The sequence below is a fragment of the Aphis gossypii genome, chromosome X (assembly GCF_020184175.1).
Source record: "Aphis gossypii isolate Hap1 chromosome X, ASM2018417v2, whole genome shotgun sequence".
Lineage (NCBI taxonomy): Eukaryota > Metazoa > Arthropoda > Insecta > Hemiptera > Aphididae > Aphis > Aphis gossypii.
Genome location: NC_065533.1, coordinates 35,136,429 through 35,148,845, shown reverse-complemented (window position 1 = coordinate 35,148,845; position 12,417 = coordinate 35,136,429). Strand labels below are relative to the sequence as shown.

The 12,417-nt window shown below is 25.8% G+C and overlaps 2 protein-coding genes across 6 annotated transcripts in view; one reads left to right on the top strand and one right to left on the bottom strand.

Annotated features, from left to right (window-relative positions):
• Positions 1 to 12,417, top strand: part of LOC114129745 (adenylate kinase isoenzyme 1) — a 227,591-nt gene that overhangs the window by 126,560 nt on the left and 88,614 nt on the right. The window lies entirely within an intron of this gene.
• Positions 1,652 to 10,562, bottom strand: LOC114129709 (ral guanine nucleotide dissociation stimulator-like 1). 3 transcript variants are annotated; one of them, XM_050207923.1, is made up of 15 exons: positions 10,180 to 10,562; positions 9,218 to 9,322; positions 8,928 to 9,124; positions 5,715 to 5,777; positions 5,298 to 5,479; positions 5,120 to 5,241; positions 4,856 to 5,053; positions 4,690 to 4,800; positions 4,448 to 4,612; positions 4,221 to 4,361; positions 3,935 to 4,131; positions 3,750 to 3,858; positions 2,459 to 2,645; positions 1,956 to 2,090; positions 1,652 to 1,883 (listed from the first exon to the last, which is right to left on the bottom strand). In XM_050207923.1, the coding sequence occupies exons 1-15, from the start codon at positions 10,201 to 10,203 to the stop codon at positions 1,771 to 1,773; spliced, it is 2,049 nt and encodes a 682-aa protein (XP_050063880.1). In that variant the 5' UTR covers positions 10,204 to 10,562; the 3' UTR covers positions 1,652 to 1,770. The 3 variants fall into 3 exon arrangements, with proteins under 3 accessions (XP_050063880.1, XP_050063882.1, XP_050063881.1); XM_050207925.1 differs by having other exon boundaries at positions 3,944 to 4,131; XM_050207924.1 differs by having other exon boundaries at positions 4,221 to 4,358.

Sequence of the window (12,417 nt, the reverse complement as noted above, 5' to 3'; positions counted from 1 at the left end):
TTTATAAAGTTAGTATTTTTTATCAAAATCCATAAAAATAAAAATACCAAGTACAGTAAAAGTCATGAACCTTAAAATAATTTTCTGCACTTTTTCATTAGTGTAAATTTACTTATTACTTTATTAAAATCAATTGTTTGTGCTTTGTTGCTCAATATTGTTAAATTTGATAATTAGTTTAACTCTTCAGTCATAGTTAAGCGAAGATATTATATTATTATGTTTTGAGATTATTGATAAATATCAACACTACTTACAGAGAGACTCAGCAACTACCTAGTAACAACACAAATTCATTATATTATTTTTTAGATAGCAAAGAGAAACTACTAGGTGATTTCAGGCCAATCCAAACTGCAACAAAAGAGAAATCAAAGAATTAACCCATTGAGCAGCACCAATCAACAAGTACATAAACCATAAAATAAGGAAACCTAACTCAGTGGAAAAGAGGATTGTGGGGATAAAGTAGATAAACAAAATATTATTCTATGATTTCGCTAATAAAACACTTGATTTTTGTCCCACACATTTGAAACAATTTACATAACATTCAAAATGTAATTTAACATAGATATTATAGTACTTTATACATAATTTAATTATTTGAATTTTTTTTTTAAATTTATTTCATATGTAGTGGTACTGATGATGGCTTGCCATTAGTAATTTTAACTTAATCTCATTAAAACAAAATGTTAACAGTAGTTCAACTTCCTTCAACTAGAACCTTCTTAGAAAATACTTCATCATCTGTCCATTTAAATTATGTGAATATAAATATGTATATTACATTTACATTATTGTATTTATGTATATTTTATTTATTTAGTAATTATCCTTCTAATAGTTTTAGGTTAAAAATATAAATTTATATGAACCGAGTGCAAATCAACTAACTTAATTCACTATGACGAGTTTTAATGGTTTTGGCAATCATTCAACTTTTGACATTAATTATAACATTATTAGTATTATCGGCATCATTTATAACATTACAGAATATAACAAATTAATTTAGGTAATTAAAGTTATAAGTAGCTAACTAAATTAACTAGATAAATAATACAAGACTAGAAAGTTGGTAGCAGTTAAATAGCTTAAGGTGCTAGGCTCTAATAGACAATTCTGCAAATAACATAATATTAAGTAATTAAAATATTGTAAGAAAATTTATAAACTTCTATATGCAGTCTTAATAAACAACCTAAAAGCAAATGAGACAGTTGATACATCAAATTCAAAAATACTTATTCCTAGAACTACAAAACTTGTAATAATAATGTATAATTAATATCTCTATCATTAGTCCTCAAAGGTTGCAAAAGCATTTTCTTATTTATACAGATTTATTAATTATTATGAACAAAACAACTAGTTCGCAGGTAATAAATTTATAGATTGTATCTTGCTATCTTCACACTAATATGTAATAACGGTTATTTGACATATAAAATTGTTTGACTAATTAGATAAATTATTTAAAACTCCAAAATAAATATTACATATTAGTGTACATAAAAAATAGAATACCCCATTTATTAAAGAAAATGTTATATTAATTAGTATTTACGAGGAGTTAAATTACACTGAATTCTCAATTCACTGTACCTATCTGGTGCTACTATTTTTATATACTTAAACAAAAATCATTATATACAGAATTTTTATTTATTTTTAGATTGTCTTATTTTTTTTATACACAAAACAGTCAATTACATAAAATATTTAACTTGATTATAATACAACAAGCCTGTTGTAAAGAATTATTCATTTCTTAGGAATTGTGTTATTTTTCCATGTTTTTTTACGTAATGTAAAGTTTAAATCATATTCTGTATTAACTGCATAATACACGTTAGCTGTCATTGGTAAAATCATTTCTAAAATATAAATAACAAAAATTAAATTTAGTTAAGAATAATCACATGCAATATTATAATAATTACACAAACCTTTATCAGGTAAAACTTGAGATAAAATATAGTTTTCTGGATCATCGTCAATACAAAATTTCAACATAGCATTTCTAATAACTTGTGGTGTTCGTTCATTGTTACTTAACATAATGCTTTTATACAATACAACTCCTAAAATATAGATAATAATTAATTTTAATTTTAAAAAAACATTTATTTTTATATTTTGTAAATCAGCAAATATTGGGAAAAATTAAAATGAATAATATATTTTTTTTATTAAGACATTTAATCCATTTCCAGCTTTTGAGATAAAATATAATTAGTTTAAAATGTCAGATATGTGTAAATTAATGAAATAATGTTTTAAGAAGGAAAACATTTTCTATGACTGATTATGACTATAATATGTGTAAATAATGTGTATATATACATACACAAGTATAACTATTTTAAATTAAGCAAAAATAATATAATATGATTATACTCAATATTTACATTCAAGTTGAATTATAAATTAATTTAATAATTTTACATACCGTCAGTCTCCACATTATCAGCATCAACTGTTATCCGAATGATATAAAAATCAGATGAAGTATTAAATGTTGAATTATTGACACTATTTTTAACTATAATGTTAGTGTTATTGCTTCCATTTAGTGACATGTCAAAAGATTGCAATGAATAGCTACTTGATGAAGAAGATAAGTCGAGTAATGAATCCTGCAACTCAAAAAAAGCATATTTTGTATAATAAATATTATTTATAGTAATGAACATAAAGTTTATGCTGTCTTAAGTGTTGATTATATTAATTTTTCATGTAATAATATAAATTAAACAGAGTGTAACAGAAAGAACTAATTATGTATTAATTTGTTTTCTAAATTTAAATGTAATATATCAATATTGTTATTTATTTATTTAAAAAAAAAAATGAATATTGATAAGAATAAAAGTTAAAAAAAATAGTAGATTACATTTATTAAGTATTTCTATTACATTTTTAAAGTAACAAATATAATAATCCAGTTTGAAATAATAAAGTTGATAGCTAATTATATTAAAATTAAATAAATAAAATCAACATTAATTCATAGTTGCAAATTAAAAATAGTAAATATGTATTTTTTTTTTAATTAACTAAATTTTCTACTGAAAAGTCATATTACTAATCTGATAATGGGATATTTTAATATAGAATAGACCAGAGGTTCCCAAACTGTGTGGTTAAGAGAGCCATGGCAGCGCCACGCTGCGACTATGTTCAAAAAATAAACATCGATATTTTACGATAACGAACACTATCATTTTTATTACCATTAACTTGATTAAATGCTGCATTCCTAAAATCAGTTATATACTAACCAATTGTAGTATTTGATAAAGATAAACGACTGTTCGTGTCTGGTGAAATTTGTTTCTGCTTTAGTATTGATTAAATATTTCAGTGTATAATTATATAAAATAAATATTTCCATATTATCTATTGAAAATTAAACATATTTTTTATTTTATCTATTTTATTTAAAAAAAGGTCGTAAATTTTATTAAGGACGCCATAAGCAAACTTCAGTTCTAAAAGAGCGCCACGAGTAGGAAAAGTTTGGGAACCTCTGGAATAGACAGTAAGGATATTGGAGACTAGTATTTATATATATTTAATTACACTGTTTCAAGCTAGTTCTATGTTTTATTTTACTTATTTAATAGAAAATTCATTTCAGTATTTAACTTTTTAAGTAAGCAGTATTCTGTTATTCCAATAATCAGAATATTAAATAAAGGCTCAACTAGCACTAATTATTAGTGAATTATATTATTTACCTGTTTATCTAAGGAGTTATTTGGTGAATGCAAACCATCATCAGATAATCCATACAAACTTTTGCTGCTACAATTACTAGAAATTGAATCATTCTTTTTATGTTCATAACTGTAAAAATTATCTTTGAATAGAAATCAATCATACATATTTTGTTTTAATAATATAAAGGTTGTAAGCATTATACTTAATGTACTTTTGTTTTTTTCCAGTCCCTATTATTGAATTTGCACATGAAGATGGTATATTATCTGATGGTTCTATTTGACAAGAAATTCTAAACGCTTCTCTATCATCCAAAACTAAAATGGAATGAAACCATTGATCAAATACTGAATCCTCAGGAATGTTATATGAATTTGCTGCCCCTTGAAGGAGCTTAATCTAATACCCAAACAATCAAAATAAAGATTAAGACAATTATAGATAATTAAAAATAACCAAAATCAAATAATACATAATTATAAACGTACTTGAGCTAATACTTCAAATTCTTTTCTTTTTTTATCAAAATTAATTAGACCATCAGGCAAGAGATCAGGTGTTGCAGCATCAATCATAGTCAAATCAGTTAGAAACGTCCCTAAGTATGGTATAGTTCCAATGTTTAACTTCTAAAAATATTTCATTTACTTAATTAAAATAGGTAAAAAAGATAATTGAATATCATTTGATACATAATTTACACAATGTAACTCACACTCATAGTACTTTGCTGCTTTTGAATAATTTTTTGTAAATGTCTATCATTGTGTCCAAATGTGTCAGCAAATTTTGCTGTACCTTCTCTTATTAATAGCTTTCGTTGTGCCCATTGATTATTTTCTTCACTAAATATTCTTGCAAGTTCTTGAAACAATTCCACCTAAGAATTTTTTTCACATACTTGATTAGAAATATTTTATGTATTTTATTTAATACAGTTCACTCCATTAATACTACCTTATCTCGAGGAACTGAGTGCCAAGTTTTCTTTAATCTAAACACAGAATTGGATTGCAAACCAGATATAATAGCTTTTAATGAGGAAAAATTCTTAAGCACTCTTAATTCCTATAAAAATAATTAAGTTTATTTATAATCTAACTATATATTCTTAATAAAATACTTGAGCAATGTCAATCCAAGTTTCAATAACATGTGGTCTATCCGTATTGATTGCTAATATCACAGTACTAATAACTCTAAGTGATACAGCGTTGAATTGGTCAATTGTAGCAAGGACTGTGGGTGCAGACCCTGCTCTTTTATTTTTAGACCAAACTGCACCTAAACACTGATGAGCCACCATACTTCTTAAAACATCCTATACAAATTTAATATTTATTAGGAACATTGATATAAATTATGGCAATAAAATAAAATTACATACACGGTCCATTCGAGTTAACTGCTCAGCAAAATGCCTTTCTGCTATGTTAGGAAAATTGTAAGGAGAATGAGGAGAATTAGCAATAACTAAGTCATAATCATCACTAATAAATGTTGTAGTGTCTAAAAAATGTTTATAATTAGCTTCATATTTAAAAGAAAATATAGTAAGTACACACCTGATTGTTTACATTCTTTAAGGAATCTTTCAAGTCTATAAGTTGCTTTTATGTGAAGTTCAGTTTTTGGCAAATATGTAAAAGTAAAGGAATGTAAACATCGTAAACAAGTATGTAAAGGTGGATCACGAAAATCTTCAGGATATGAATCCAACCACACGTGTAATGCAGATACAACAGTCCTAAAATAATATATGATTTAGTATTTACAATAGTTAATATTATTATGAGTTTATGACAAATACAATAGTATGATTATATTTCAATTCTTAAAAAATGTATTTAAATATTATTATAATTATCATATAAGTATATAAACATAACATATAATAAATAAATATAACTAATAATTTATTATTTCAAATTGAAATAATATAAGAATTTTATACGAGCATTAAGGTTAAAATAGAAAATTACTTTTTATGTGGATCGATCATTGATTCTGATAAGGCTTCTTTGTTGTTTACTAAATATTCATACCTAAGAATAATAAAATAAAAACATGCATGAGTAAAAAAAACTATAAATGTTTTTATTTACAATTTGTATTAGAATTTCATAAAGTAATCAAATATTCAAAAAAATGCCTTCAAGTTTCTTTTAGTCCAATGTTATGTTTTAAGAATCTCATATTACAGCTACTTTTTAATATTTTTTAATTTACTTCAACTAAAATTATCACATGAGAAAAAGCATAAACCCACATGCCAGTGTGGTATACATGAGGTATATTTCCTAATTTTGACACATTGTTGAAATCTGAACATTATCTTAGTTACTACATATTAAAATCTTCATCTTACATTCCCATTTAGAACTGCAACCTATTTTTATTGTTTATTAGAATAGGAGTAGTTATATCCCATTGCATTTTTTATTATCTATTATTTTATACTGACGAACATAACCGCACATTGCATATGACATGTACAACAGATATAACTATATACATTATTAAATTTAAAGATATAGACCGTATTAATAGATGCTCATAAACCATTTATACATAATGCAGTATTATAAAACTAAATTGCATTTTACTTATATTGTATTATAGTTGAATAATATATGAATATGTATATCATTTTTACCTCACAAATCTTTTACCAGTTTTATTAAATAGTAAATAAACAACAGTATTATAAATACTATTTCTAATCTAAGATTCAACGTATGCTATAACAAAGGAAATAAATAAGCTGCTTAATGTTCAGTCCTATTCATGTAATACATTCATAAAATCATACGTATAATTTTTAATTGACATTTTTACATAAAAAAAATTGGTCTTTTTCTAGTAAGATTTTAATCATTGTAAATCTTCTTGAAAGTTTCGAGATGTATTGTGAGAAAATAATGATTTGAGTGAACTAGACAGAATGAAAAACGAAAGGCAATATACTCAATAAAATAAAAGAACCCAATGTTATTCAAAAGTATAAAAAATATATGAAAACATACAAGGAGACATATTGAGACACAAAAATAGTGATGTACCTAGTGATATATCATATTAGAAGAGATAATTAATAAAAAGGAAAAACACAATTATTTTGTTTATGATCGGATGCACTGAACAAATTAATTACACTGAATCAAAGAAGATGGATGGTAATAAAAAAAGTGTAGACAGTAGATAATATGAAAGACTAAAAAACAAATCATGAAGATGATAAATTAAAATCTTTCATTTTCTAGTAATAATTCACTATTTTTTTTAAATTAGGTTTATTTAAATTATGTTTGTTAAAAATTAATAATTTAAGATAATGAGAGTTTTGATTTTATCAACTATAGTATAAATAAATAAAATAAAATAAAATTTGCTCATTAACACTGTTATAAAGTAAAGAAAAAACTGTGCTCATCAGAAAATCAAATCAAATTTAAAAATTACTTTGTTAAAAAGATCAGTACGTGAGCATTTATACTGAATATAAATAATCAATTTTGTAAATACACTACATTTAAATAACTTGATTTAATTAATTATTAACTATGAGGCTTCATACTGAGTTCTATTTTTACTTTTCTATTATCTTGTATTATTTAGTTATTGGGTATACTAGTTTACCTACTTAATTTTAATTTTACAGTGTACAATTATAGAAGTTGGGCTATCGTAAAAATTATATTTTGAATAATATTATGATATAAATCTGAACTTTGTAAAATATGATCTTTTGCTCAAATTTAATGTTTAATTGATATTATCATAGATAAATATGATAAATTATAATACACTTTTATAATAAATACTAGACTGCATGTAGAAAAAAGATTTACAAATATAAAATTAAGATAAAATGTTGATTTTAATACCACTGAATTTAGTTTTTTTTCTAGTTAACAAGAAAAGTTTTCCATTAAACATAATTTAAGTATAATAATTATCAAACATTTAAGAGGACGTCACACCCATATATGCCTTCTCTTGTTATATACAACATAACAAATTATCATTTAGCAGAATCTGTTTTTTATTTGCTTTAAGAGAATGACATACCCGCATGTGTTGTCTTCTTCTTACAAGTACGTAACATAGCAAATTTACGCTCAGCAGATAGTGTAGCTCCGATAGTTTTAAAATTAGAGTGAATTGACCACTTGACCTATTATAAAACTTGATGGTAAGAACATGAGTTCTTATGTTGGTTTTTTTGCTATTGTTCAATTTTTTTAGTAAATCATGTGTATATAATATACCATAAATTAAAAATCTCATTACTCACTTAAAAATTGAATAATCATAAAAAATTAACATACAAACACAGATAATTTTCTTACCATTAAGTTTCATAATTGGTTGATTTACTCTAATTTTTAAACTAATGGAACTAAACTTCATATGCTAAGCGTAAATTTTCTATGTTACATACTTGTAAGATGGAGCAACACATGGGGGCATGGCATCTTCTTAAGGGTAAGATTATCTAGGTTATCATATAGGCTTTTATTGATATTATTATTTTGAAGTGAATTATAACCAAATATTTTACTACAACTTAAAAATTATAATATTAATAAAACTCTATATGGTGGCCTAGATAATATTTTTAACTTTTAGTTTGATAACAAATAAATGTAACCTTAAATTAAAGCTAACAACATAAAGTCGATTTTTCTGAACGAAAATGTCCTATGTTGTATGTAGGTAAGAAGGAGACAACACATGTGGGTGTGGCGTTCTCTTAAAACAATAAATAAATGTGAAATAAATTTAACTCTAAAAAATAAATCATGAAAAATGCATAATAACTTTGTGTTGAGTTAGAAGTTTGGATTCAATATTTAATAAACAAAGCAATTTACTTGTTTATAAAGCAATTATTGCTGTATTAGTGTAGTTGCTAATTATATTACAAAAGATTATAAGTTTACAATTAGGTATTTCAAAACTAGAGAATAGGGCTTAAAATAAATATTCAATGTATTTTCTCCAGGCATTCCATACTAATTCTATAATTAGATAACATTTAAAATTAATATTAGATCAGTTTATGATACAAAAATACAAATTATTTTCATGATTTAATGGTTTATATATAAAAAAAAATACATAGTTCAAAGAAATATATATATATATATATATATATATACCATTATGTGTAAATAAAATAATATTTATACCTTTCAATTAATAATGACAAGACATGATGAGGTGATGCAAAAGTTCTATAGGTGGCGAGAAATATATTCACAAATGTAGATTCTAATTCACCGTCATCAGATGCTAAGCTATTAACCAATTTTTCTATTGTTCCAGCTTTAATGAACTTAACTCTGATTGTTTCCCATTCCAAATGAGATCGTTCATCATCAGATTCCTATAATTAATTTAAGATGATTAATTTCTTTACATATTATAAATCAACAGGAATAAATAAAAAATAAATTACTGGTTGAAAAAAATGACTTACCAACAGTAAAGTTTTTGTAGGATTTTGATACCGCACTTTCTTTAAATAAATTGTATAAACAGCGCCTTCTTCTCTTTCTTCACCCCATAATTTCCATGTTGGCTGCTATAAATCATAATATATATGTAGGTATTAATATTTTTAATTTAATTTAATTTTACAATACAGGATGAACTCATTACTATATTGTTATGTACAGTATAAAATTAATATGTAAAAGAAACTATGGATTTATTTATTAAAGAGATAAAGAAGATATGTGATTGGTAATGTGCATAAGATGAATAATTGTCGAGTTATGAATGTAATTTAATAAAGAGAATAAAATATGAAATGGGTCAGACGATCAATTAATTACGGTGACAAGGAACATTAAAAGAATTGCAAGATAGTAATTCGGAGCTGACAATTTTATTGAAAGAAAGTTAGACGGGAAAGACTTATTTGCTGAATTTTAACAATCAACAAGATTTTTCAAAAATAAAATAAATTGGACCTGTAATAATACTGGTAGATTTAATGATTAATAAAAATAAAGGATTCTATGATTTTATTTTCTTAGAATAGTCAGAGTGAGAATATTATTCATCATAATCTGTAATTCACTTCAATAATTTAAGGAAAAAACTTAATTTTTTTTTCCAACGATTAATAATATAATTATAGGCACACGATATTTATTCAACAATTATCATAAGCCCTGGAGGCCTAGACAAATAATGATATAACCTTGCATCTTATGTTTATATGTTCAATTCACGCTGCTTTTTTCCACGAAAATTGGTTCCTGCCAAATCATCACTGACCCGATTGAATAAATTAAAATTAGGACGTCCCACTTTCAAGTGGCCCATTTTAAGTTCCCTCGACCGAGGTTTCTACAGTTTTACAGAGTGTACAAACGAAGTGTTATGACGCTAAATAGTATTTTACTTTTGAAAAGAAATTCGTCTCAAACTCACCGAAGTTTCGGCATCAAAATTCATACTTGTCCACCTGCATCATAGTGTTTTAAAAACTAAACCAAATCCTGGTGATGTTATCGGTTCCGTCGTTGGAAAGCGACAGAGGTCTCGCGCGTGTATCCAGACACCAGCAGTACGGAGGAATGACGATTTTTTAAATACGGATTTGAGATGAAGTAGTTATTGTCGTCGAACGGCGTAACGCGTTCGTATCGTTTTCGTGCGAGCCACTTACGACGGTCGACGACGACGGCGGCGATGATGATGATAATAATAAGAATAAGAATAACAGTACAATGGCACACAGACACACACAGACACACACACACACACACACACACACACAAGAACACACGGACAGTTGTTACTGTATGCTGTTATCAATCTCGGAAATTGTTAACAGTCGCTTATTCGAAAAAAAAATATATTATAATTTATAATATACCTACTCGACACATACTACTCTATGACTCGACATAAGAACACATTATTATAACCGCAGGACGGGCGCGCTTCAACTACAACAGTCGACATTCAACAGGTAGTAGGTACGCGTTTACAAACTACAAATCACTTACTACAACGACGAACTGTATGAACACGAACAGGTCCCCGATAACTCCGATGTATCCCAACTTCATGGGCGGCGTCGCTGCATATGCATAATATTATTATAATGCCTCCAGTGGCGTATTTAGGCACAGGCCCTATAGGCCCGGGCCTAGAGCGGCGACATTGGAGGGCGGCAAATTTTAACGATTTTTTTTTTACAAAATTTCAAAAAGTATTTTTCATTTGATGAAATCAAATTTAACTAATTTTTCGTTCACTCAAAATTAAGTAGCTATCTACATGAACCTACTATATTATACACATACGAAACACAGTACGAACCAGTAGGTTAGCTGGTTAGGTTGAAAAAAAAAATTTAAAGTTTTAAATATAATTAATTTGTAAATTGCAAAAAAAGATATTACGTGTAACTAATTTAATGTTCATTAGAAATGTTTCTTTTATTAGGTTAGGTTATAAAATTATAATATAACAAATTGTGTATTTAAATATGTTTTATAAGTAATTTTTAGAAAGGATGGGGGGGAAGGCGGCGAATTGGGAAGTGCCTATAGGCGGAAAAACCTTAAATACGCCGCACTGAATGCCTCCCTAATTTACAACATAATATTGTAATAGGTAATACCTACGATATCCATACTATATTATTTTAATATGATCTGCACAATCGTAAAGAATACTTATTGAATAGGACGAATAGCCAGACATTTATTATAACTACTGTAATATGCGGTATTTAAAATAGATACCAGGTACCTCCTCATAGAGTACTTACCATATTATGAACTATGTAGGTACATTGTCTACTTAAGTACCTAAACGTCTAGTGTTTCTACCGGATTTTACGCAACAGAATACAGATGATCAAATATTTTTGAAATATATAAAAAAAAAATTACAACTATATAGGGGACTTGTGTGTAATGAGTATCTAGTCATTGCAGAGTAAGTTGGGTAAGTACCCCTTAAATTTAAATCCAATGATAAATTATGAAAAATATTATTATTATCAATATTCGATATTATGAAAAACGATTCTAAGCGGGGATGGTATATTTTCTTCCAAAAAAAAATTATAAAAGTTATATTCCATTTTTCTTCACATCATTTTTTGGATCCGAATCATGTCTATTTTCCTCCAACTATTAAAATCATAATTTTTTAATTACCTATTAAAATTATTTAAGTATTTAGGTATGTATAAAATTATACCTAACACAAGTATTTTATTTGTATACCTACGTAATTTACTTTTTCGTAACGTACTTGCACTTCTAATATTAATAAATAATAATATTTAAAAATGATAATTCGCATATTAAATTTTTATAAAACAATTTATTAAAAACTAATATACTGTAAATATTTTACTATATTTCATCACAATAATTTTTAATTTTAATTTATTTAAGAGTTATGTTTACCTCTACATAAAAGTTTATTGAACAATATTCTCGGCGAGAAAACGATATGTACCAATTTAAATTAATAAGTAGATAACACTTTCTTATTTTTTTTATTTTAATGACATCGAACTATTGAAGGAATACATTATCTCATTTTTGCAGGAAAATGGATACATCAATTAACCTATGTCCTATTTACTTAATATATCGTATTATGTATTTTATAAAGGCTGACCGGTTGGTTAAATAAATAATT

Bases quoted from the DNA above. Each gene is read 5' to 3' on its own strand.
- LOC114129709 (XM_050207923.1), bottom strand. From the start codon at position 10,203: ATGAATTTTGATGCCGAAACTTCG. The intron at 5,054-5,119 runs GTATGTAATTTT...AAATTTGTATAG, and splicing joins AGTTAACTCGAATGGACCGT to GATGTTTTAAGAAGTATGGT. The intron at 2,091-2,458 runs GTATGTAAAATT...TCTATATTTTAG, and splicing joins TGATAATGTGGAGACTGACG to GAGTTGTATTGTATAAAAGC.